We start from the raw sequence: 22,919 nt of genomic DNA, 5'->3' as shown, positions 1-22,919 counted from the left end.
TTAGACATATGGATGAGAGAGCTGCTTTTGAATTTGTTTATACATTCAAAAAGCAAGGTTGGACAGGGCATCTGGTAGGTATATTCTTGACAATGGCACTATGTTGACAATTTCAGAAATGAATGCTTATTATGGAACAGGTGAAACCAATGTGGGATCCCCTAGAACTTTTGGACCATATCTCCAGAACTGCCACTAAGGCATGCTAGTTGGATGCTATTGGAGTGAAAATCCAAAATACCTGGAAGAAAGAAATACAGAAAAAAATTACAACAATAAGTGCTACTTTTTTGTAGTCCTCAATCTATTCAAACTGGAGGAATATGAAAAAATGAAGCCATAAATGTTCCCTTCCACTAAAACTTAACTCCCTCTTCCATCCTTCCTAAAGTCTGAAGGCAAAAGCTGAAAGAGGCCCTCATCAAGCACCTTCTCTATCTAGTCCAGGTAAAGTCTCAAAGAACCATCCAAATTCAGAGCACAGGAGCAAAACAATATATTACAGAATTCATTTTATGATTCAGTTTTCATTCCTAGTTTAATCACCTTCAGAGAGGCCATATTTTAGTAGTGGGATCAGAAGAGGTGAGGAAGGAGGCTTCAATCACTCATCATTTTACGTAATGATGGGGAATATTAGCTGCATTTGTGAAAGTGCATTGAATTGCCATGGTTCTATCAGCCATGATTGGAGAGGATGGGCAAGCAGGCATTTTCCCATCAACTGATGAGTGACAAATTGTGGTGTGTCTGAAACAGAAAGGATTTTTTTAAAGAAAGCTTTTGGGTACCTCACATTAGATGAAGGATAGCTGTACATCAGAGAAGGAGAAGCAATAGAGGGCCAGGTAGGGACATATGAGGCTTGTTTCCTCAAAGGAGAGTCCATCTGAGGTCAGTGTAGGCTTTCCTTTTTGGTACCTGGATACTGGATTGACGTGTTATGTTACACTCCTTTTCATGTTTACTCAGAAAGAGCTCCCGTAATCTTCAGAGGGCTTACATTCATACTGTTTTCTTTCAAATAATTCAGGTCTTTCCTCTGCTCTGGTTGCAGTCCCTTCCAAGGTCCTTTTTTTGTGTGTGGAAATGATTGCAGGAAAATGAATCTAATCATGGCCCAGTAACCTTGGAGAGAAGAATTAAGCTATTCCACTGCAACCTCTTTCCTGAGGCCTGCCCTAATTTATTTCTTTTTCTGACATCCTGCTTCACTATAAATTCCCTATTGACATCATCCTGCTGCCACAAGCAACATTTAATCAAAAGTGTGGATCCAGGATCACTGGAGGTACTGTACTGTACCGTATTCTTAGAGTTGCAGTACTTCAGAGACATGGAACTGCCAGAATGAACTGCAAAAATCCAGGTGGCCATAAAAGGACCAGGAGTGGGATTCTACCAGTTCACACCTATTCTCAAGAACCGGTTGTTAACATTCTAAGCAGTTCAGAGAACCAGTTGTTAGAAGAAATAACTGGCCTAATCCTGTAAGGAAGGTAGGAAGGAAACATTCTGGTGTTGCTTACAGAAACTGCCTCTCCGTTAACCCTTATTACATTCTTGGCAGGACTGGACTTTCTGTCTCAGGAACTTCTCTGGAGTTTTTTTTCCTCCTTTGCTGGTACTTTGCTTGTGTGGAGTGACCATTCAAAGTTACAACGGCACTGAAAAAAGTGACTTATGATCATTTTTCACACTTACGACTGTTGCAGCATCCCCACAGTCATGAGAGGCCAGGCGAGGAGATGCGTCGATATGAGTGATATTGAGTTGGTCACGCCCATCCAATCACATGACCACCAAGCCATGTCACCCAGTCACATGATCACCAAGCCATGCCCACCACCTAAGCCACGCCCACAGAACCGGTTGTTAAAAAAATTGAATTCCACCCCTGAAAAGAACTGGAAAGATCTAGCAGTCATTTGGGATTTTGGAAGCTCATAGGAATCTGACTAAAGCTATGTATATACATTGGTGGCTAAAAGTTTGTGAATCCTTTTGAGTGGTCAATATTTCTGCATAAATATGACCTAAAATGTGAAGGAAGTATATTTTGTATGGTTTGAATGTGTTTAAACATACACAACTTGCTCCTAATTTTTCTTGCTTGGTCAGCTTTGCACTGCTTGGGGAGGGGAATTGGTAGTTGTGGGGGGGGGAGGTAACATTTGTCAATGCTGTCTAGCTGTCACTATGTACTAGAAGTAGAGAACAGCATGTGGCACACAAGCCTATATTCATGAAGACTGCCAGTTGTGGGAAGCACAGTTCCTCCATTTTGCAAAGAAACAGCTGGTTGCTGTATCCGTATAGTGGGACAGGCAGATGTAATGAGATGAAAATGGTCCATTAACTTTAGTGCAAAAAGCAAAGCTATTCAACCAATCAATCTGCAAGTAAGGGACTTCCGGTCCATGGCATAACTCTACTGTTGTTTATTCTACTACAGTATGGCAATTCTTGGGATAGTGTGTGGTCCATCATACAATCCTCTCCAATACACCTAAGTTCTACATTTTAGTTTTTCCTATTGATGGAAGACACTATGAGACAGCCATAAGTGATCATCAGCCAACATCTAAGGAATTTCCTTTTTTGGTGATTCATCTTCCCTACCAATAGAAATTTGGAAGAAGACCCTACAGAGTCTATAGACATCTATAGAGATTCTCAATCATCCAGGTCATAGTTGTCTCAAATGTGCTTTTTCAAAAGACAACTGGACTGGGTTTTTTTTCCCTTTGAGGAAGAAGGCATTTGTTTCTCATCCAAGAAGCTTCGTCTAGCCATGAGCCCCTGGTAGCGCAGTGGTTAGAATGCAGTACTGCAGGCTACTTCTGCTGACTAGTTCAAACCTAACTGGCTCAAGGTTGACTCAGTCTTCCATCCTTCCAAAATCGGTAAAAGGATGACTAGATTGTTGGAGACAATATGCTGTAAGCCACTTAGAGAGGGTTGTAAAGCACTGTGAAGCGGTATATAAGTCAGTATATTATAGCGGTATATAATAGTAATAAATGCTATTACTGTTGCTATCTAGGATTTATGAAGCTTCTTGGATGAAAAGCAAAACTTCTTCTTCTTCTTCTTCTTTAAAGGAAAAAAAACACCTCAATCCAGTTGCCTTTTGAAAAAGCATCGTTGAGACCCTCTACATTCCCAGTCCCTCTGTTAATTTATTGTATCTGATACTAAATGTTGTATTGGTTTTATTAGCTCATATGAGCTATTCCACCATCAGCTATGAGCACTCATTTTGAAATAAAATATGGGATAGTATTTGTTTTAAGAACTGAATAATAGACAGACAAGAGATGGAAAAGAGATTGATATGTGGGTAGACAGGCATATTCAATAATCCAGAGGCACGGTCAGTAACAATCCTGTAGTAGAAAATAAACAGTAGATGTATATGCTGCATATTTAGAGCACAGCTAGTATTTATCTTTCCCATTGATGGAAGAAAATTTGGAACTTTCTTACTATATATGTTGACAGTGGCAAGAATCTTATATGCAGAAAAATGGAAAAGACACACTAATTCCCACCATGGAGGAATGGATGGTAAAGGAGATGGACTTGGCGGAGATGTCAAAATTTACTGTTTCAATTAAAGAGAAGAACCTATCTAGCTTTGTTTCTACTTGGAAACCATTTCTCGACTTTTTGCTCAAAATTGAAGAAAATAAAACCGTGATTTTAGGTTTTGATGATTAGAATGACTCTGTTGTTATAGAAACAGCTTGACGTGTTTAGAAATGTAGAGCAAAAAGTTGAGGCAATATTTTTGTAGTCTATTGCACTGGAAAAAGTCAAAAGTCGGTACTTTTTTTCTTTTTCTTTGCAGCCTTTTTCTTTCTTTTACCTTTCTAACCTTAGGTTCTTCAATAAAACATTAAAAAAGCAATTTCCCGTTGATGTTCAGATCCTCCTGTATTCTTCACTGGGAAAAAAAAAACTGCTGCCAAAGAATGATGCATATTGAGGCCACTAAAGGATCCTACTTCCTTTTCCTATAGCTTTGTCTTCCACCTGAAATAGTTTCTTCCTTTTCTTCTGTCACATTATTGATTTGAGTACAGGACGAAAAAACATGGTTTGGGGTATGTGCATATACACATAGAAATACCTGGCTCATGATCTCCATGTTTGTGGAAGGTAAATACAATGCCAATTTCTAGCTGCCATACTAATTTTATTTTTCACTTTCTTTGATTCCTTTTCAAAAGCTGAGTTCTTTCTATTTAGATGGTGGTTCCATGCTAAAAGGTCTGGCAGTTTCCCCTTCCCAGTGGACTCCAAATTTCTTCTTTATCCTGTTCGGATATTACAGGGTGACTTTAGGGAAACCTTATTTCTGGGATGAATTCAACAATTATGCCCAATAGTTGAATACAGGCTCAGTCTCTAAAAATGACAGCCGGGGGTTTAAAAATGCCCACCCAAACTCCCTTGTGCCCACTAGGTTCCTTGACCCACTTGACTTTACCTTATTTAGATTCTTCTAAATCCAGTGAGAAACTAGTATTCTTCCAAGCAAAGTTCCAGTTTTGTGTATGTTTTTGAATGCCAGGATACACTAGGGGTATATTAGGAAAATAGGAATATTAGTATCTGCAACCCAATTCTTGAAGTAGAAGTATAGCCTCTCAGGGGGAAAAAACCTGGGGTGATCCAGTCGCGACCAGTCAACCTGAGGAGTTAGAAGGGAAACAGAGAACAAAACCAGTAATTTATCTTTTTGACCTTAGATGTTCTGTAGCTGGCAATAATCATCCAGACCTCTATCTTTTTGGGGTGAGAATCTGTAAGAAACACCCCAAATTCCAAATGTTTCTACTAGACTCAAAGTTGGGAGGGCTTTAGAAGAGACCTTCTCTTCTCACCTTCTCTCTTTTATATTAAAATATTGGGTTCTGCTACAATTGCAACATGCTAACCTGTTCTATCAAATGTTGCATTTCCTCAGATGGATTCAGATCAAGCCAAAAGTGAATGAGGACATCACCTTCTCTTATGTTCGTTTTCTGATACTTTCCCCTCCTCTTTATGACACCCCTCCTCTCTCTCCAAGACAATAAACTTTATTGAAGGGTCACATCTGACTTACCAGTAATCTGAACTAATTGCTGACAGAGGACTTTGTGGAATTGGCTGAAGACCACATGCTGGCCAAGGTTCCCAAGTTGACCATCTCTGTTCTAAAAGAAATATAGTTGATTTTATTCTGCAATGACTTCTGCTTAGAATTACTTTTCCTTAGAATATCAAAATCCTTCTCATACTTAACCTATAGCCATTCAGTCTATTATACTCGGCTAATTTGTGCTAGTTAACCACTTGTCATTTTATGTTTTCATTCACCTAGAAAATAAGTATATCAATTAATACTTCCATTGCAAGTTTTTTTTTTTGGAGACAGTAAACTAATATTTAAATTCCTTGTGGAAGCACTAGCTTTCTGTAAAGCAGTTCTCTAATCCTGATGGCAGACTATTTTTATTCTGGGATGCATTTCAGTCCAATTTCAAACAACCTTTTAGCACATTCAGCCCTTGGGCAGGATCAGTGATAATGTAAATGGAAAATGACCTTGTGCTGTGTAGATATTTTTTGCCATGCTACAAAGGAGCACACGGAAGTATTTTATGCAATTTGTCCAACAACATAAAACAGTCAGCTTTATCAGATTTGAAAGATTTCTAAATAGCTGTCTTAAAAGTGGAGAGTTAAGTAGCAAAAAGACATGATTTTTACATTACAGGAAATATCTAATGGGTTCAAGAATCTGAGACATGCAAATGAGCTTAAAATACTACTTCTCTATATGCAGCTACAGAAGTAAATGCCTCCCTGAGCAGCGGCACTGACGTCTGTGTAGTAGTATAAGCAAAGTTTCACCGCAACTCCATGAGACTGATTTTTGAGCAGAAATTTTGAAATTCCAAGCACCCCACCCCCACCCCCCCGAATGCAATAGGATGGTTTATGAAAAGATGGAGATAGCGTGGTATCATTTTTTTGCATTTTTCCATTCAATCATGTCCAATTCTCGGAGAGTACCTGGACAAGTCCCTGCAGTTTTCTTGGCAAGGTTTCTCACATAGTTTGCCAATGCTTGCTTCCTTGCAAGGGCTGAGAGAATGTGCCTGGCCCAAAGTCACCCAGCTGGCTTTGTGTCCAATGCAGGGCTGGAAGAACTCAGGGTCTCCCATTTTCTAGCTTTATCCTAATTATTGACTAGAAGTTTTGAGATGATCTTCCACACTCTGGTACACCCACCTCCCTGCTTCATTATAAGACCCTCTGCGTTACGTACCAGACATTAAGCTTTGAGTAGGACTTAGCAGAAGATCATTGGTTGCCCTCTCCCCTCTTTGGAAACGTTTTATAGCTCCCGCTGCCTTAAGAAAGTTCAAAACATTCTCCAAGATCCATCTCATCCTGGGATGGACCTTTTTTTGAACTATTACCATCTGGCAGATGGTACAGGATAATAAGAACAAGGACAGGGCAGTAGCTCTGTTGAATTCTATTGTATAGTGCAGTGTTGGTGTGGTGTCAGGGATTTTCAATTCAGTGTGTGGAGTGTGAAGGATGTGTGTTTGTGTTTATTTTCATGGTCATGATGTGCACTGAACGTGGTGTTTGATTTCGTTGTATGAGGTGCAATGACAATAAAGTAAACTAAACTAAACTATGTCTCTGCCAGCATCTGCCGTAGCCAACCTGCTATGCATCTGTCCCTTTAAAATTATGACAACCTCAATTCTACAGCATCAGACCCAAAAATATATATTTTGCCTGAGGGGAAAGACAAAGTGGTACTTCTTCCCTCCCTACTCAAATGGAGGGTAGCAAGGAGTAATGATTACCAGAATTTGCTGCCTCGGGCTGCTACTTCACTGTGCAAGGCCAGCTCTTCAACTCTATAGAGAGCGTCCATCCATTCAAAGTGATCTGCTGACATGCTTCCGGCCCCACTCTTAAAAGGTCATCTCGGTGAGTAGAATATCATTTTAAATTAATCCCTTTCTCACCATATCTCTCATTTTCTACAAGTTGGGAGAGAGCCCCTTTGCTTACATATCACTTACTTGATGGGTAAAATATGTCATGCAATTGTTTCAAGCAACTCCGCAACATAACCGTCTTGTCACTTCATTTCCCCATGGGATCATGGTGCTGACCCAGAAAATCTTTATGTTCTATAGGTAAAAATAATATAATTTTGTCAAATCCAGTCAAAGAACCGTGGAGCACAGTGGTTAGAATGCAGTGTTGCAGGCTAATTCTGCCAACTGCTAGCAGTTTGATTCTGATTGTTGATTCTGAAGGTTGAATCAGCCCTCCATCCTTCTGAGGTTGGTAAAATGAGAACCCAGATTGTTGTGGGCAATATGCTGGCTCTGTAAACCTCTTAGAAAGGGCAATAAATAACTATGAAATGGTATATAAGTTTAAGTGCTATTCAGTGGTGGGATTAAAATTGTTTTACTACCAGTTCTGTGGGCGTGGCTTGGTGGGCATGGCAGAGGTAGGATTTTCCAGTTCTCCAAACTACTCAAACTTTCCGCTACCAGTTCTCCAGACTGGTCAGAACCTGCTGAATAACTCCACTGGTGCTATTGCAAAACTTCTAGCTGACTGTGCAACCAATCCTAATTTATTACATTTATATACTGCTCAACTCCCAGTGACCTTTGTAAATGTGAAGTTAGCAAAGGTTGTGACCTACTCTCTAGATCTTTCAGGTAATATATTTTGTCAACTTATTGACTATCAATATTTATTAAGAATCCAATCAGATGACAAAGTAAAACTATCTCTTCCCTTGATACAGGGAAGAGTAACTGCAGTAACATTTTCACTGCAACACATCATCAATAGAATAGGTACCATGGCAACCCCAGAGGTCTTCTTTCTTGTGGCCCCTTTTACCACCAACAGACATTTCTTTTATAATTATGAGTAGCCACCTTATGAAAAATTGCAGCAAACATGACAGCTGGGGAAAGCTTGTGCCCTATTGAAACATTGTGCAAGATGGTGTGTTGTTTGTGAGATTCCACAAGATTCTGTGATTGTCGTGGAATCTTAGAAGATGAGACGCAAGAGACTGTTAGGGAATATTCATGTGGCTATGAGAAGTAGCAAAATTATAAGATGGGAAGAGGAGGAGGAGAGAGAAGAGGATGGGAGGCAACCAAAGGGATGTAGGAGGGGAGAAAGAAAACAACAACAGCCCAACATGAAGGGGAGAGGGGGCTTCAAGATATCTTGATCGTCCTGATTGCTGCCACAGCTATTTGGTTTGCCAGGCATTTGGAGAGAGGAGAACATGTCCTCCATTTTGTCCTCAGCTCCTATGTCCAGCAACCATAGCCTTAAAATCAAATACTGTATTGTCTGGCTCTCAGAGTGTGACTGTTTTCACAACAGCAGTCATTCAAACTTTCCTGTATATTGCACTCTGTCTGCTTTTTTCTTTTCCTCATCCATCAACAACTTGGCAGCCTAGATTTACATTGTTTAATTTATTTCCAGCAATTGGCTTCAATCCAGCCCCTTCAAATTTATCATCTACTGTGTAAATCTAGCATAGCTGTAGAGCTCACGGCACCTCACTGTTTCTATGGGGAAATTTAAAAAGCATTTTGACATCGATTCTATATTACAGCATATGTTTTTGAAAATAAAGATTGGTTGGAAAAATATTGTGATTCAAAAACCCATCTTCCCTATTCTGGAAAAAAAATAATTTCATAGACATAAAGACCTAATTACATTTTTGACTGTTTTCCGCCATGTTTTTTGTTGCAGATGACAAAAGTTAGACAACTGGTGCCTGCTCCTTTTCCCCTATTTGTCCTCCTTTTCAATTGTCCATGTCCTCCTTTGTCTGTTTAGATTGTCTGTTCAGATATCTGGTAACCCTAATTTTGTGGGAATATCCAGGACACTCTTTTAAAATGTCATATTTTGCCCATGGATCTCTAGGGCTATCACCCATGCTTTTGTCTATGGAGATTCTCAGCCATCCAGGTCATGGTTGTCCCAAAGGTGCTTTTTGAAAAGACAACTGGACTTTCTTTGTTTTTACTTGAAGATATTTCACTTCTCATCCAAGAGGCTTTTTCAGTTCTATAGAACGAACTGAAGAAGCTTCTTGGATGAGAAGCGAAATGTCTTCAAGCAAAAACAAAGAAAGTCCAGTTGCCTTTTGAGAAAAGCAACTTTGGGACATCCCTGCTTTTGGCTTTGGTGACTCAACTGAACAGCAACTATTTAGTTAACCCTTAACATCCTGGAGACAATGTGACATGTGTACATCCAAAATTGTGCTGGAATATCTGGCCTTACATAGAAAATATGTGAGCGTTCATCTAGGCTTAAAGCTTTGAAGTATGGAATTGACCTTTGAATCATCTTCCCTGTTTTGTTTTGTTTTAACTGACATTGCTCGTAGTTCCTCCAGCACTGGAGAATGTTGCAGGTTAGCAGATAATAACATTCCAGTTTAGCAACTTGTTGTATCTCACTAAGACAGCTTAATGAGCCCAAATCCCAGATACTGCATAAATACAACATGTTCTCTTTACCAATCAAGCTTATTCACTCAAGCCCTTCTCTGGAGCTGTGGCTTCAAAACAGTTTGTGACTAAAGGTAGTTCAAAAGAATTAAACTTTCCAGAGTGAAGGATGGTTTCCTGAAGTTGTTACTGCGCAAAGGTTCCAAGGTTTGGACAGCACTTTGGGGTGATCTTGTGTAAGATATTTACGGTGGGTAACTTAAAATTTCACAGCACCTTTCTCGGCATCAGGGATTGGGAGGTCCACTGTGTTTGAAGGACACTAGAAGTAGTTGTTTTTCTGCACCAAAATGCCTGCCTTAAGTTTCTGCTTTCCTCTCGCCTAGAAAAGCGTATTATCTCTAATCATATTTTCACAGGAGAAAGATTGATATTCAAGGGTGCATCTCAGCTCCAACTTCCATTAATTTTCACTGGTTAAACTGCAGAGTGCCTTGTTTTGTGGATATTAAATATAATCAAGTAAAACTGGGATGCCTATAAAATAGAGCAAACAAGCAGGCACAAAGCTAAATCTATTTTTGTTTTTACTGGCACAAGCTACATCACTTGTAGCCTATGGAAATCGCATAAGCATCAGAAAATAAAAAGGTTGTGTCCCATAATTTGTTCCAAATACCAAATGAGAAGAGAACGAACCACTTTTCCAACAGTCAAATCTAGCATTTAAGGTGAGGGATTCTGCTACTGCTGTTCTGAAACAACTGTCATAAATCACACAGAAATCTACAGCAGATCAGTTCTCTCTCTCTCCTCCCCCTTCAAAGAAAGGGAATTGGCGAAGTTGCTTTACAAGTTCATCCATCATTCATTTTTTCCCCACACCTGGACTAGGATTTTAGGATAATTGGGATAGCAAACCTGTGCCAGGACTGTACCACTGCAGATTACAAATAACCATTCACAAGATGAATGTTCTTCCACCCCAAGGCATTTTGTGCATTGGTATCTATTCCTAACCAGGATGGATGTTGAAATTATGAAACACACGTAATCACAGGGAAAGAAAGCTCTGGCTTTTTGTTTTGTTCTTGTATTGCCACATTAAGTACACTAGAAGTAGAGTTTGCATCCCAACATTGCGATGCATGTTTAATCACATGCCCTCCCTTAGCCCCACCCACTCACCCACCTATGCCTCTCATTATATGCACAGCAAAGATCAGCAGATAATAGGTAGGGCCAGGCACTGACTCTTTCAGGGATATCTAGTTTCCGTGTGGCCTGGAAATCAACCTCAGTGAAGAGTGATTTAAAAACTGAATTTGGCAAGCTTGGAGAAGGAGTCATTAATAGGAGATGTGTGTATGTGCGTTTAGATCAATGAAAGCCTGCGCGGGGAAAAATGTTTTAAGCCTCCACATCACTATATTCATTTAAGCCTCCACATCACTATATTCACTAGGAGGGGAAGTTTTTAAACAGGAAATGGAATGGAAGGAAGACAAAATTGGAATGTTTAGTAATGGATCCATCCACGTTACATCACTACAGATAAATCAATATTGGTTGTACCCAGCGAAATGAATACAAGACGGTTCTCTTTCTCCTCATCAGATATAAATGGAGATAAATAGAGGGAAGTTAAAAAGCAAAGACCATGGTATCTGGACCCTATGTGAATTCCTGAACCTGAAGTATTGTAATTATGTAACCTGCATAAATGTTTTGGTTTAGTCCTGAAAGTGGAAAGTCATAATTCAAAGAATTATTGAAAGGGAAAATGTAGCTGGAGAATTGATTCACATTTACCAGCTCTTGTCACTTTGCATAATATATCTGAGTGAATGGTGGTCCTGTAAGGTATCCCTTTTTGCATTCTTCTTGCAGAAGCCGGATTAGCAAGTTTCTTTCCAAGACTGTGGCTTCAAATGACAAATTCTATTTTTCTCCTGTTCCTTACTGCTGATTTCTCTGCAGAGAGTTAACAAATGTGCCAGCAATTTCAGATAACTGGATTGTGTGATTAGTGGACACTGAAATCCAACATTTACAGGGCCTCAAATTTTCTCTGTGTAATACTCCTTTAACCTCAAACTATCCACTATTGACCCATTCCTAAGAGGTCTGTAAGGGGCGTGCATAAATGCACAATCATGCCTACCATCCCTGTCCTTTTGTCCCCATTTATTCATACCTATTTCCTGTATTCTTACTCATGTTTATACTTATACCTATTACCTTGTAAGCGATTGACAAATCAAATAAATAAATAAATCAAAATAAATAAAATATCATGAATGGAAGAAAGACCTATTTTGTTCTAGAAAGGATGCTTCCATCCTCAAACATCTCCTGTAGATAAAAACAATTCATCTTCTCCACAGAATTGAATATTTTTTTTAATGGAAGACTATAGAGATGGAGCCAAAATCATCAAAGTCTGCCTGTCCCCACCCAGCAAAACATTTTTTCCCAGGGAATAATGAAACATAAACAGGGAGATGTGGCCAGTTTTACATGAGAGAGGGTGAATATCCTTATCAATAGCTGAAAGCCATAATTCAATTCAGCAAAATACGGTAAGGATACTGACTATAAGTTCAAAAAAATGTGTAATCCTGGTAACCTCAAAAAAAACCAAAGCAATTGGTTTTTAGCATAAATAGAAACAAAATAGAATAGCGGCTTATTTTTAAAAATTTGGGAGTGGTTTTCCATCCTTAGGAACGCAGGTAGTCCTTGACCTAGGGCCACAATTGAGCCCCAAATTTCTGTTGCTAAGCAAGACCGAGAGGTTTGCATCATTTTACAACCTTTCTTGCCACAGTTGTTAAGTAAATCACAACAGCTGTTCAGTTTTTTTAAGGGAATAGGACTTCTCCATTGATTCTGCTCGTCAGAAGGTCAACAGATCAACAAAAGGTGAGCACATGATCCTGGGACACTGCAACTGTCATACATACGAGCCAGTTTGCCAAGCTTCCAAATTTTGATCATGTGACTATGGGTAAAGTATGCAAAACTTTATGTAGTGTTTGCAGAAGTGTCGTCAGAACAAACCAAGGAATATCAGAACCCTTCACAATAATATCTAGAGTAAAACAGGGATGTGTATTCTCACCTACATTGACAGCATAAGCAAAAAAGCCAAACCCAAGAATGGAAATCAACAAACTACTCTTTACAGATGATTAGGCATTGATAGCAAGTACAGCTAAGGAACTACACCAACATCTGATGGCCATGAGCCAAGAACGCCAACATTCTTCCCCTAAAGGCCTGGTTCCGATAATTCTGAAGGATGTCTAACTCTCACTATGAAAGTTGGCAATGAATCAGAAGCTAAAATGTTCTGGTCTTATTGTAGATTTGCGTATATCATCTGGTTCTGATCAGGTGAAAAGGACAGTCCTTTAAAGGTTGAATGAGATAGAATGTGCGATTGAAATTAGGACCCTATCCTGCAGCAACAGAGCTCTGACAGCAAAGGCTACATGGTGACCAGCAAGCTGTTCATACAGGTTAACCATCCTTAGGTTAAGGAGGGAGCTTTTAAGAGCTAAGTACCAAGAGCTTTTAAGAGCTAGGTACTAGGTACCATCAGCTTCCCCAGAGTAGATTCATCAAGACCCTACAATAGGATACACCTGGCCTTGCAGCTCTGGATATAATCCAGAAACCATTCACCACGTACTGCTTTATATACAATGGACAGATGTTTGTCGTTGGACTACAACTTGGTTACCAGGAACATAGGAGCCAAATTTTGTGTAGATACACAGCTCCCCAGGCCCAAATATGAACATCTCTAAATTTGGACTTCAACCCTTTTTCTATTTTATTCATTTCATCTTTTGATTGTATTGATTCCATTTTATTTTGACATGCTAGTCTTTGAACACAATAATAAAAATTGTTTTGACTTGTTTACAATTTGAAGAGGCTCAAGACAGAAATTAGTGTATCGGCTTCCATAATGGAGGGATATGTTCATTTTAAATGTCCTGAATAAGAAATAAGATTATAATTCAGAATTCTGAAGTGAGCTGTTTTGAAACATTTTGTTTGAAAGCATTTGGAAAATATAATCAGTCGAAAATGCTATGACCCTGCCAAAAAATACAGGAAGATAGGATTTCGTGTTTTGTCACAGACTACGGATCTTGAATAACAACAAATCAAAGCTTTCACTGATTGGAATCCAGAGTTGATTTATACCCCTGGGAGCTTTGCCATTCATTTAAATCTCATCTTAGACATGTGGTCACTTCTGCAATGAGGATATAATAGTACATGGAAAGATGACTAAAATATTTATGGGAAGTTTCAACACTTTCATAAATACTGAAGTGCACAGTTTAAATTAGAAATCTTCTGTTATCTTTCAAACCAAGAAAGCACCCAGTTCACTGGAGGTATTAGATAGGATACAGCACGTAGTAATTACTCTGATTGAACTTTGACCCCTTGCTGCCCCCTTCCACATATTGTTTAATTTATGTGGTTACCACAACGGTAACTGGAACTGGCAGCATAAAATTATTATAAAACCTCAACCAGGTATCCTTGTTTTTCTGGTTGAAGAAAAAAAAAGGGAACCATTGTTTCTTTGGTTAATTGGTTAATTTTAAATTGCTAGAATTAGGTCCCCTGCAAAACGTCCCCTTGATCTGTGCCAGGGTTCAACCCTAGTAACCTCCAAAGTACACCAATTTGGCACTAGACAACACAAATACTTCTTTGTGCAAGTCTTCCAAGCGGCTAAGCTCTTTTCTTCTAGGTTTTTGCTTTTGAATTACTTTATCTTTTTTAAAAGACTATTTTCATTTCACTTAATGCTTTGTTTCACTTAATTTGTTAATGAAAATAATATTGCAGTGTGAGCATGAAAGTGTTGTGACATTATACACATACGAAAGAGGCATAAAGAGGCTTAAAAGAGCCCATGAATGTGTGGTGGTAATGTAAAAGATACCTGCGTAGCAATGCAGTGCAATCTCCATCACCGGATGATCCTTTCCCATCTAATTCCTAATTCCCATGAAATTAGGAATGTATCCAGAGCTTTCTTACTCGGTTACTTTCTTACTTTCTCAATCAGCTCCTCGGTGGACTCTTTCAAGTATTTTCTACTTTCGATCATTCCACGTTTGCTGGGGTTGAGAGGTTTTTTATTTTTTTAAAAAGTTATTATTCTTTTCAGAAACAATCCACCTGGAATGAATAAAGGGCGTATTGCACTTAATCTGGGTGAGCAAGATTATTCTTTCATAAACAGTGGAGGCAAAGAATAGTTTAGAGTTTTGTAATGTCAGAATTGTGGCTCCTAACAGGCCGCTGTCCAATTTAAATTTGCTTTCCTTTTCCCTACTGGCTGCATCCAACACAAGACCCAGGGTATGAGTTCGAATGAAACGGGGAGACAACTGTCCTCGATAGGACTTTTCTATGCCACTATTCGTTCCCATTTATTCTGCACATCTAGGGTCCTTTATTTTTTGCTGTTATTCTTCTGCTTCCTTTGTTGTTATATTTCTGTGGTTTCCTCTTCCCTACACAAAGATATACCTGAGACTGTCTTCCACACTTGTGTACATACAAGCAATTTGAACAGCTTCTCACCTTTTTTCCGTTTAGCTCAGCAGCCCCTCCCCAGCTATGGCCTGGCAGGGGATGAGGAGGATTGTAATCAGGTTACCTGGAGGGCACCACAGTGGGGAAGGCTGCTTTAGATCACAACTAAATGATCTAAGCAATTTTATTGTGGCATAGGTTGGGTTTTAACGCCTCCTTCCCTGAGGCCAGTACCCAATCTATGTTCTTCCCTTTACAAAATGAGTAGATGGAAAGGGAAGACAGTTATGTTTTTTTTCCTACTCTTAAAAAAATGTATCGATTTTATCTACTCTCATTAAAATACAATTATAGAATAATTGGATGCTATGACACAGGAATGAATCATGAATTTTTAATTAAGAAAAAAAAATAAGGGAAGGATTAGAAAATGAAGCCATGAGAGATTATCTCGGACTGCAAGAAAGCAAAGGGGTTGGAGTTTTCTTAATTTCTAACTTGGGGCGCCATTTTCTTTCACGAAGTTACCCTATTTATAAATTTGAATTTATAAAGAAAGGATATTCAGTGCCTTCCTATGCTTCTGTTTCTTATTCCACAAAAGGAAAGAAGACAGAAGCTTAGGAGAAGAAGAAAAAAAACAAACCCAGCTTTTTGGCTTGGTTCAAATGGCTGGTTCAGCCAAGGAAATAAAGTCTGTATTCAATTAACGCTTTGCTCTCGTTGGTTTGCTGCCTAAACACTTGCATTCGTAGAATTGCTCTTCTTCATCTTCCATTAGGAATAATTCCATAATATTCCCAAATGGATCTCCTCCACGAATGAAACTTTTTATCATTCCACACCTCTTTCCCTCTTGAATCCTTACCTCATAAAGAACACCGAGAAGAGGCAAAATCTAAATCTTAACTTTTGTTGTTGTTGTTGCTGTTGTAAAGCAAAACACGGGTTCCACCGTATCTCAGGGACCATCTGTTCTCTCAATTTCTTTACTGCTTTTAATACTTTTCTTCCCATTCCTCATTCTTGGGATGATCTGTTGGACAGTACGCAAATACCATCTCTCTTTCCCTCCTTTCTAATACTGATCGCGGCTTCCCTGGATTTCAATGGAAAACTGTGGCAGGAGACCTGGGTAAAAAGACTCCGTCAGTTTTTCTTAAAAGAAATTAAATCGGGGTAGGGTGGGGGACCCACAATTTTTCACCTCTGCCCTCCTTTTGCATAAACGGATGCAATTTCTAAAGCTCTTAGCCCCGTGGTCCAACACGCTGGCGGTGTTTTCCTTCCTTCCTTTTTAGCTGTGGACAATCTGCTCAAGAAGTGATAGGAACAAAAAACAAACAGGAGGCTGCAGTTTTTGAAAAGGAGGCTTTACAGCAGAACTAGATGTCTCAAAGCTGTCATTCGCACATCAGCACAGGCGTTTCTGTTATAGACAAACCAAGCCCAAAGTGAATCCAAGAGACACCACAAGCACCACAAGCACCAAAGTCAACCCCTCACATTGGACCAGTCCATCCTCCCACCCCACCCCCCACCCCCAAACACACACATTCAAATCTGGAAGGAAAGTATCTTAAAAGAGAACAAAAGTTTTGTTTGTTTGTTTTAACAATGAAGACCAATTTGTCCCTCTCTCCTCTCCCCACCCACCCTTAAAACAAAGCATCAAAGCTGGAAATGTTTAGCTGGTGGCATTTACAGTGTTATATACAGAACACCAAACTGACATCCAAGAGCTTCCCCATCTCTGTCCCTTTTCCACCTGACCCACGCACCACCACCCCGGTTCCCACCGCGGGACCACCGCTGTCCCCCATTGCAGGTCGAGGCCGGAGCTCTTCCCCACCTGTCCGGAGATGGAGGGAAATACTGTACAACCCTCTCTCCCACGCCCAGTCCAAAGTCACGGCAGTTGGCTTCGGATAAGAGTCCTGCTACTATCATGCCCGGTCCCGTCGGGGTGCGGGTGGCGGGAAGGGTCGCTTGTCCCTCGCCAGCCAGGAATTGCTTCCACGGCCGGCATCACCTCCCGGGAAAAAGGCGGCATCAGCATCAGCAGCAACAACAACGGGCAGCCAAAGCTCCCTCCCGCGTCCCGTCGAAGCCAAGCGGGCCGGGTGGGCGGCGCCCGGGTCAGTAGGGCCCCACGGCCACCGCCTCCACCTCCTTGGACGACCTCCGTTCCTTCACCAGGAAGTTGATCATGCCTTCGGACTTGATGAGGAGGTTGCAGCCGAGGAAGAAAATGCCGAAGACGACGGTGAGCGACAGGACGCACATGACGGCGATCTGCACCACCCGCATGATGTAGAGGCTCCTCTCGTCCGGCGCGGTCACCACGAAGCCGTCGTCGGTCACCACGGACTTGGGCGTGAAGGCCTGGAGCGCTCGCTCCAGAGAGTCAGTGCCGTTGGCCAGCAGCAGCCCCAGCACCTCCGTCTGGTTCCCCAGCGTGGAGTTCATGGCCCCGGCGGCAGGGAGACCGGGACTCCGGGCCCCGGCGACGGAGCGAGAGAGCGGCGCAGCTTCCTCGGAGATGGGCCCCACGCCCAGCGAACCTCATGCGGCACCTGCAGCGGTGGCCCCAACTAGGGAGGACCAGCAACCTGTGGCGCTCGACGGGCCGACGGCTGGGAATGCAGACGGGCGCGCTCCTTTTCACCGCCCTCCCCCGGATCCGTCTGGGGCTCCTCCGGTCGAGGATCCCCTTTGTCCGCCAGAAGAGAGGGGCTGCTGCCGGGAAGGGAGCCCGGGCCGAGTCCAGAAGCTGCCTTTCCCCACTCACCGCCCACCCTACTCTCCCCTGCCTCGAAGCGCTGAGCCGTCAAGGAAAAACGTGAAAGGGGAGCGAGTAAAAGCGCAGCGCCGACCGGCAGCCAGAAGGAGAAGAAACCGCCAGCCCCGCGCCTCCGAGCGGCTCTTTTGATACAACACGAGACGGGCGGGTACAAAGAGTCCCGAACTCCCTCCCCGCCTCCCCGGCAGCGTGGCCTGGAAAAGAACCGGCAGCCACACGCACATAAACATACGCGCGCCGCTTCGCCCCGCCTCGCCATCGGGGGCGCCGGGAGGGGCAGGAGGAGGAGAGAGAGAGAGAGACTGAGACTGAGACTATCAAGCCTCGAGGATCAAAGACTGAGTTTCCTTTTAGTTGTTCGTTATCTCGGATTTTGTTTTTCTTTGAAAGGGAAGCCAAATGAAAAGATCTCGATATACCCAACGGACCCTGATTTCAACTGTATCAACAGTATAAGGCAGAGGGCTCCCCCCAAAAGTTGAATAGGGCAGCTTTAAGGATAACACATCAGTTATTCGAAATGAGGTCGCGTTAGCTTTCGGGTTTTGTCTACTGTTGTTTAAGTGCTCCGAGTTGCATCAAGTTCTGTAACGTTCAGAATGACTGTTTCTCTTCTGACCAATGGTAAGATAGATTGGACTAACACGATCCCTTTTATAAAGTCTCTTTCTCTCTCCCCGTCTCCCTCTCCCTCTCTCTGTGTGTATTCTATTAAGAAACAGCTTCCCGCTTGATTTGTAAAATCTCTCTCTCCCTCTCTCAGGTGCAACATTTTGGCAGAAAATAGGTCCATTGTCTGTCGATTTTTCAAATTTGGGTGCAGCAGAAAACAGTCTTAACATGGTTTAGACATGTCAATAAATCAAAATTTGACCTGAGGAATCAGAAGCACATGCTTCTAAAGAAAAAAAGAAAGACCCATACGAAGCAACAGATGATAAAAATAAGGAAAATAAAGTGTAAAAATCTAAGTTAGCTATTAAATTAAGGGAAGAAGGATATTCAGTTAGATAATGAAAGGTAAAGCTATATTGGCAGGACCGGATATGTTTTGGAACCATTTTTCATCCAGTAAGGTTGATAAAATGTAAGATTTATTTATTATTTATTTATTAAATTTACTTGCTGCGCATCTCACCTCATGGCAACTTTATGTGAAGATTTATTTCACATAATAGCATGCAAAGTTGTCTCTGAACATGATTCCCCAAGGAAGCTATAATAAATAACCTGTATAAAAAATATCATTAAGCTGAAAAGAATATTCCTTATGGCCAAATTGCACTTGGCCAAATAAAACTATTCTGTTCTGTTTCTGTTTCGTTTCTGTTCTATTCTGTTCCATTCCATTCCATTCCATTCCATTCCATTCCATTCCATTCCATTCCATTCCATTCCATTCCATTCCATTCCATTCTATTCCTATTCTATGCTGTCCTGTCCTGTCCTGTCCTATCCTATCCTATCCTATCCTATCCCTATTCCTATTCCTATTTTTATTCTATCCTGTCCTATCCTATCCTATCCTATCCTATCCTATTCCTATTTCTATTCTTATTCTGTTCTGTCCTGTCCTATCCTATCCTGTCCTATCCTATCCTATCCTATTCCTATTTTTATTCTATTCTGTCCTGTCCTATCCTATTCCTATTTCTGTTCTGTTCTGTTCTGTCCTGTCCTGTCCTGTCCTGTCCTATTCCTGTCCTATTCCTCTTCTATTCTATTCCTATCCTATCTATCCTAATAAATAACTGGTTCCTCAGCTTAGGCAAAGCTTGAATACTGGTGATGGAATATGGATGCCATCAGACCATTCCTTAGCATTGCTAAGGAATTCATTTGCCATTGCTGTCACCTGTTTGTTTGTTTTTATATTTTTACTCCCTTCTTTAGCCCACAACCTTTTTATACCCAGAAGGTCCCTATGCAACTCCCGATTAACTGACGAGACTCAAAAAAAATTAAAAAAGCCAGCTTCTGCCATCTGCTGAGAAAACAAAAGCATTGCACAATGGTTATTCTTTTAATTTCTTCTAATTAGCAAACACAGTGAGTTACTTCTATTAAGATGCATACATTTTCCCCCAAAGCACACACAAAAGGTCACGTATTCTTACAGTGAAATATGAATGGCCATTAATTCAATTTTTTTATCAGCTACATCAGGCTGGCTGAGGAATTCTGGGAGTTGAAGTTTCCAGATTTGGAGACCCCCTGACCTAGATGCCTTGTGAGAAAGTATGCTCAAATAAACTGGGGTGGGATTGTAATGATGAATTCATTAAAAAAAAAATTGGAAAATCCAGAAAGTTGTTTTTTTTTAAAGCGTACAGGTAGTCCTTGACTTATAACCACAATTGAGCCCAACATTTCTGTTGCTGAGCAAGACATTCGTTAAGTGAGTTTTGCCCCATTTTACAATCTTTCTGGTCACATTGTTAAGTTAATAACATGGTTGTTAAGTAAATGTGGTTTCCCCATTGATTTTGCCGGACAAAAGGTCGCAAAAACTAACCATATGACCCCAGGGCACTGCAATCATCGCATATATGAGCCAGCAGGCAAGCGGCCGAATTTGGATCCTGTGCCCATGGGGAGGCTGCAACAGTTGTAAGTGTGAAAAACAGTCGCACGTCACTTTTTTCAGTGCTGTTGTAACTTTGAACTATCGTAAATCGAGAGCTACCCGTACTGTGGTGTGACCAAAGACAAGCATTGGCTTAAGATGTATAAAAAATGGAAGGTTCACATATTTTAAGAGAGAGGTACAAATTGGAAAAAAAAAACCAACCATCCCAAAAATAGTCAATGACTGTTAAAAGCCAGCATAGTAGCGCAGGTCATAAAGTAGCAAATTACAGGATGTTCTTTTTTGAGCCATTTGTGTAATTTAGAGAGTTGTGCAAGTGGAAAAGCAAGGAGAAAATTACCCACACAGGTTGTAACTCGATCTAAACATTTTCTCCCATTCATTTAGTTTGTTTGGTTGTGAAGTCAGGTGCCAGATGGTTCCATGTACCTCAACACCTGCTCTACGCATCTGCAACCAGGTAGCTGTAGTGAGAGGAGTGCGTAAAAATTTCCAATCAAGAAGCCTGAAGAATTAAAGCAGGGAGCTTCGAACTTGACAGCTTTAAGACTTATGGACTTCAGCTCCCAGAATTCTTCTTCCAGTCGTGTTATCTCAGGAATTCTGCAAGTTGAAGTCCACAAGTCTTAAACTTGCCAAGTTTGAAGACCCTGGAATTTTTAAAGGCTAGAAATAGAATTAAATAGGGAGAGGACCAGGAGAATAACTAATTCCTGGATCCAATTCATCCAAAAGAAAAAAAGGACAAGGAGAAGGAAATGTCAGCAAAATGTCATCTGTCTTATTTCAGTGTTTTCTACTGAACATAGACACACACACACACACACACACACTGTGTACATACATATGTTAATGTTACATTAATGTATATATACATTAATGTATCAATGCTATTACATTAATACAGTAACGCTACGTACATACAATAGGTAATAATGCAAAGTATAGCTAGCATATAAGGATATTTCATAAATACAGTAGAGGCAGTCCTCAACTTACAACAGTTCATTTAGTGACTGTTCAGTGGTACTGGAAAAAGTCACTTATGTCCGTTTTTCACAATTATGACTGTTGCAGCATGGTCAGGTGATTAAAATTCAGATACTTCACAACTGACTCATATTTTATGACGGTTGCTGTGTCCCTGGGTCATTTGATCCCCTTTTGTGACCTTCTGACAAGCAAAGCCAATGGGGAAGCCAGATTCACTTAACAACCGTGTCCCTAACTTAAGCACTGCAGTGATTGACTTAACAATTGTGGCAAGCAAGGTCATAAACATTTCACACTTAGCAACATAAATTTTGGGCTCAATTGTGGTCGTAAGTCAAGGGCTACCTGTATTAGGCAATATGGTGCTGTCAGCAAAAGTTTTATCAAAGAATACTGACATAACGTCATAACATAGCCAGAGGTGGTATTCAGCAGGTTCTGACCAGTTCTGGAGAACCGGTAGCGGAAATTTTGAGTAGTTTGGAGAACCGGCAGATACCACCTCGGACTGGCTCCGCCCCCATCTATTCTCTGCCTCCCAAGTCCCTGCTGATTGGCTGGGTCTTCTTTTGTTGCCCTGCACAGCAGAACAGAGTTGGAAAGCAGGTTAGTGGGGTGGGGAGGGAATGGAGATTTTGCAGTAACCTTCCCCCAGGAGTGGAGAAGGAATGGGAATTTTATAGTATCCTTCCCCTGCCACGCCCACCAAGCCTCGCCCACCAAGCCACACCACACCCACTAAGCCATGCCCACAGAACCGGTAGTAAAAAAATTTGAATCCCACCACTGAACATAGCTATATATTAAGTTAAGCTCAATTTCTGGTGATTTCATGAACAGGGAAATATAGTATTCTTGGCATCAATACCAAAAAGGTTAGCTACTATTCAAAGTGGTTGTGCATATTAGAAATCCTAGAATCTATTTCATTAGCTAAACAAACTAATGGGTTAACTTTTTACTTCTTTGGCAGTTTCTCTCTGTTAAAGCAATATATCAGGATGAAATTGGAGCAGCTTTTGAATTTGACAGAATGAGACCTTTAAGATGGGCAAACTTTAACTCAGCAGCATGCTGGCTGGGGAATTCTGGGAAATTGAACTTCACATATCTTAAGGTTGCCAGATTTGGAAAAAAAAACACATTGTAGAGAATAACTATAGAATCTTGAAAGGCTGTCAGAGTTCCCTTCTGCCCTTATTATGCACAAAAGACTCAAGGCAGGTTATTTTGAGGTGGTTTCTTCTTAAGGGCACCTGCACACGTTCATTCATATTATCTCCATGTTGCTCTGTATCCAAACATATTAGATTCTTTCCCCTGCCCTGCCCCCAACTGTGGGGATAGGCGGGGTATTTTAGTCAAACATCACTGAGCTTCTAATGGCATGTATTTCCAATTCGGAAAGGAAGAAATG

At 40.9% G+C, this 22,919-nt stretch overlaps 1 protein-coding gene across 1 annotated transcript; it reads right to left on the bottom strand.

The window, feature by feature from the left end:
• Positions 1-16,712: 16,712 nt before the first annotated feature.
• Positions 16,713-18,045, bottom strand: RPRM (reprimo, TP53 dependent G2 arrest mediator homolog). Its single transcript, XM_087920199.1, has one exon. The coding sequence runs from the start codon at positions 17,583-17,585 to the stop codon at positions 17,256-17,258; it is 330 nt and encodes a 109-aa protein (XP_087776325.1). The 5' UTR covers positions 17,586-18,045; the 3' UTR covers positions 16,713-17,255.
• Between the last annotated feature and the right edge of the window lie 4,874 nt (positions 18,046-22,919).

The sequence above is a fragment of the Pseudonaja textilis genome, chromosome 1 (genome assembly GCF_049901715.1).
Source record: "Pseudonaja textilis isolate UNSWEBS1 chromosome 1, rPseTex1.2, whole genome shotgun sequence".
Taxonomy (NCBI): Eukaryota; Metazoa; Chordata; class Lepidosauria; order Squamata; family Elapidae; genus Pseudonaja; species Pseudonaja textilis.
The sequence above is the reverse complement of the archived record's forward strand: the minus strand, read 5'-3'. Positions and strand labels throughout refer to the sequence as shown.

What these genes read in the sequence shown, in the direction of transcription:
- RPRM (XM_087920199.1), bottom strand. Translation starts at nt 17,585, where the DNA reads ATGAACTCCACGCTGGGGAACCAGACGGAGGTGCTGGGGCTGCTGCTG.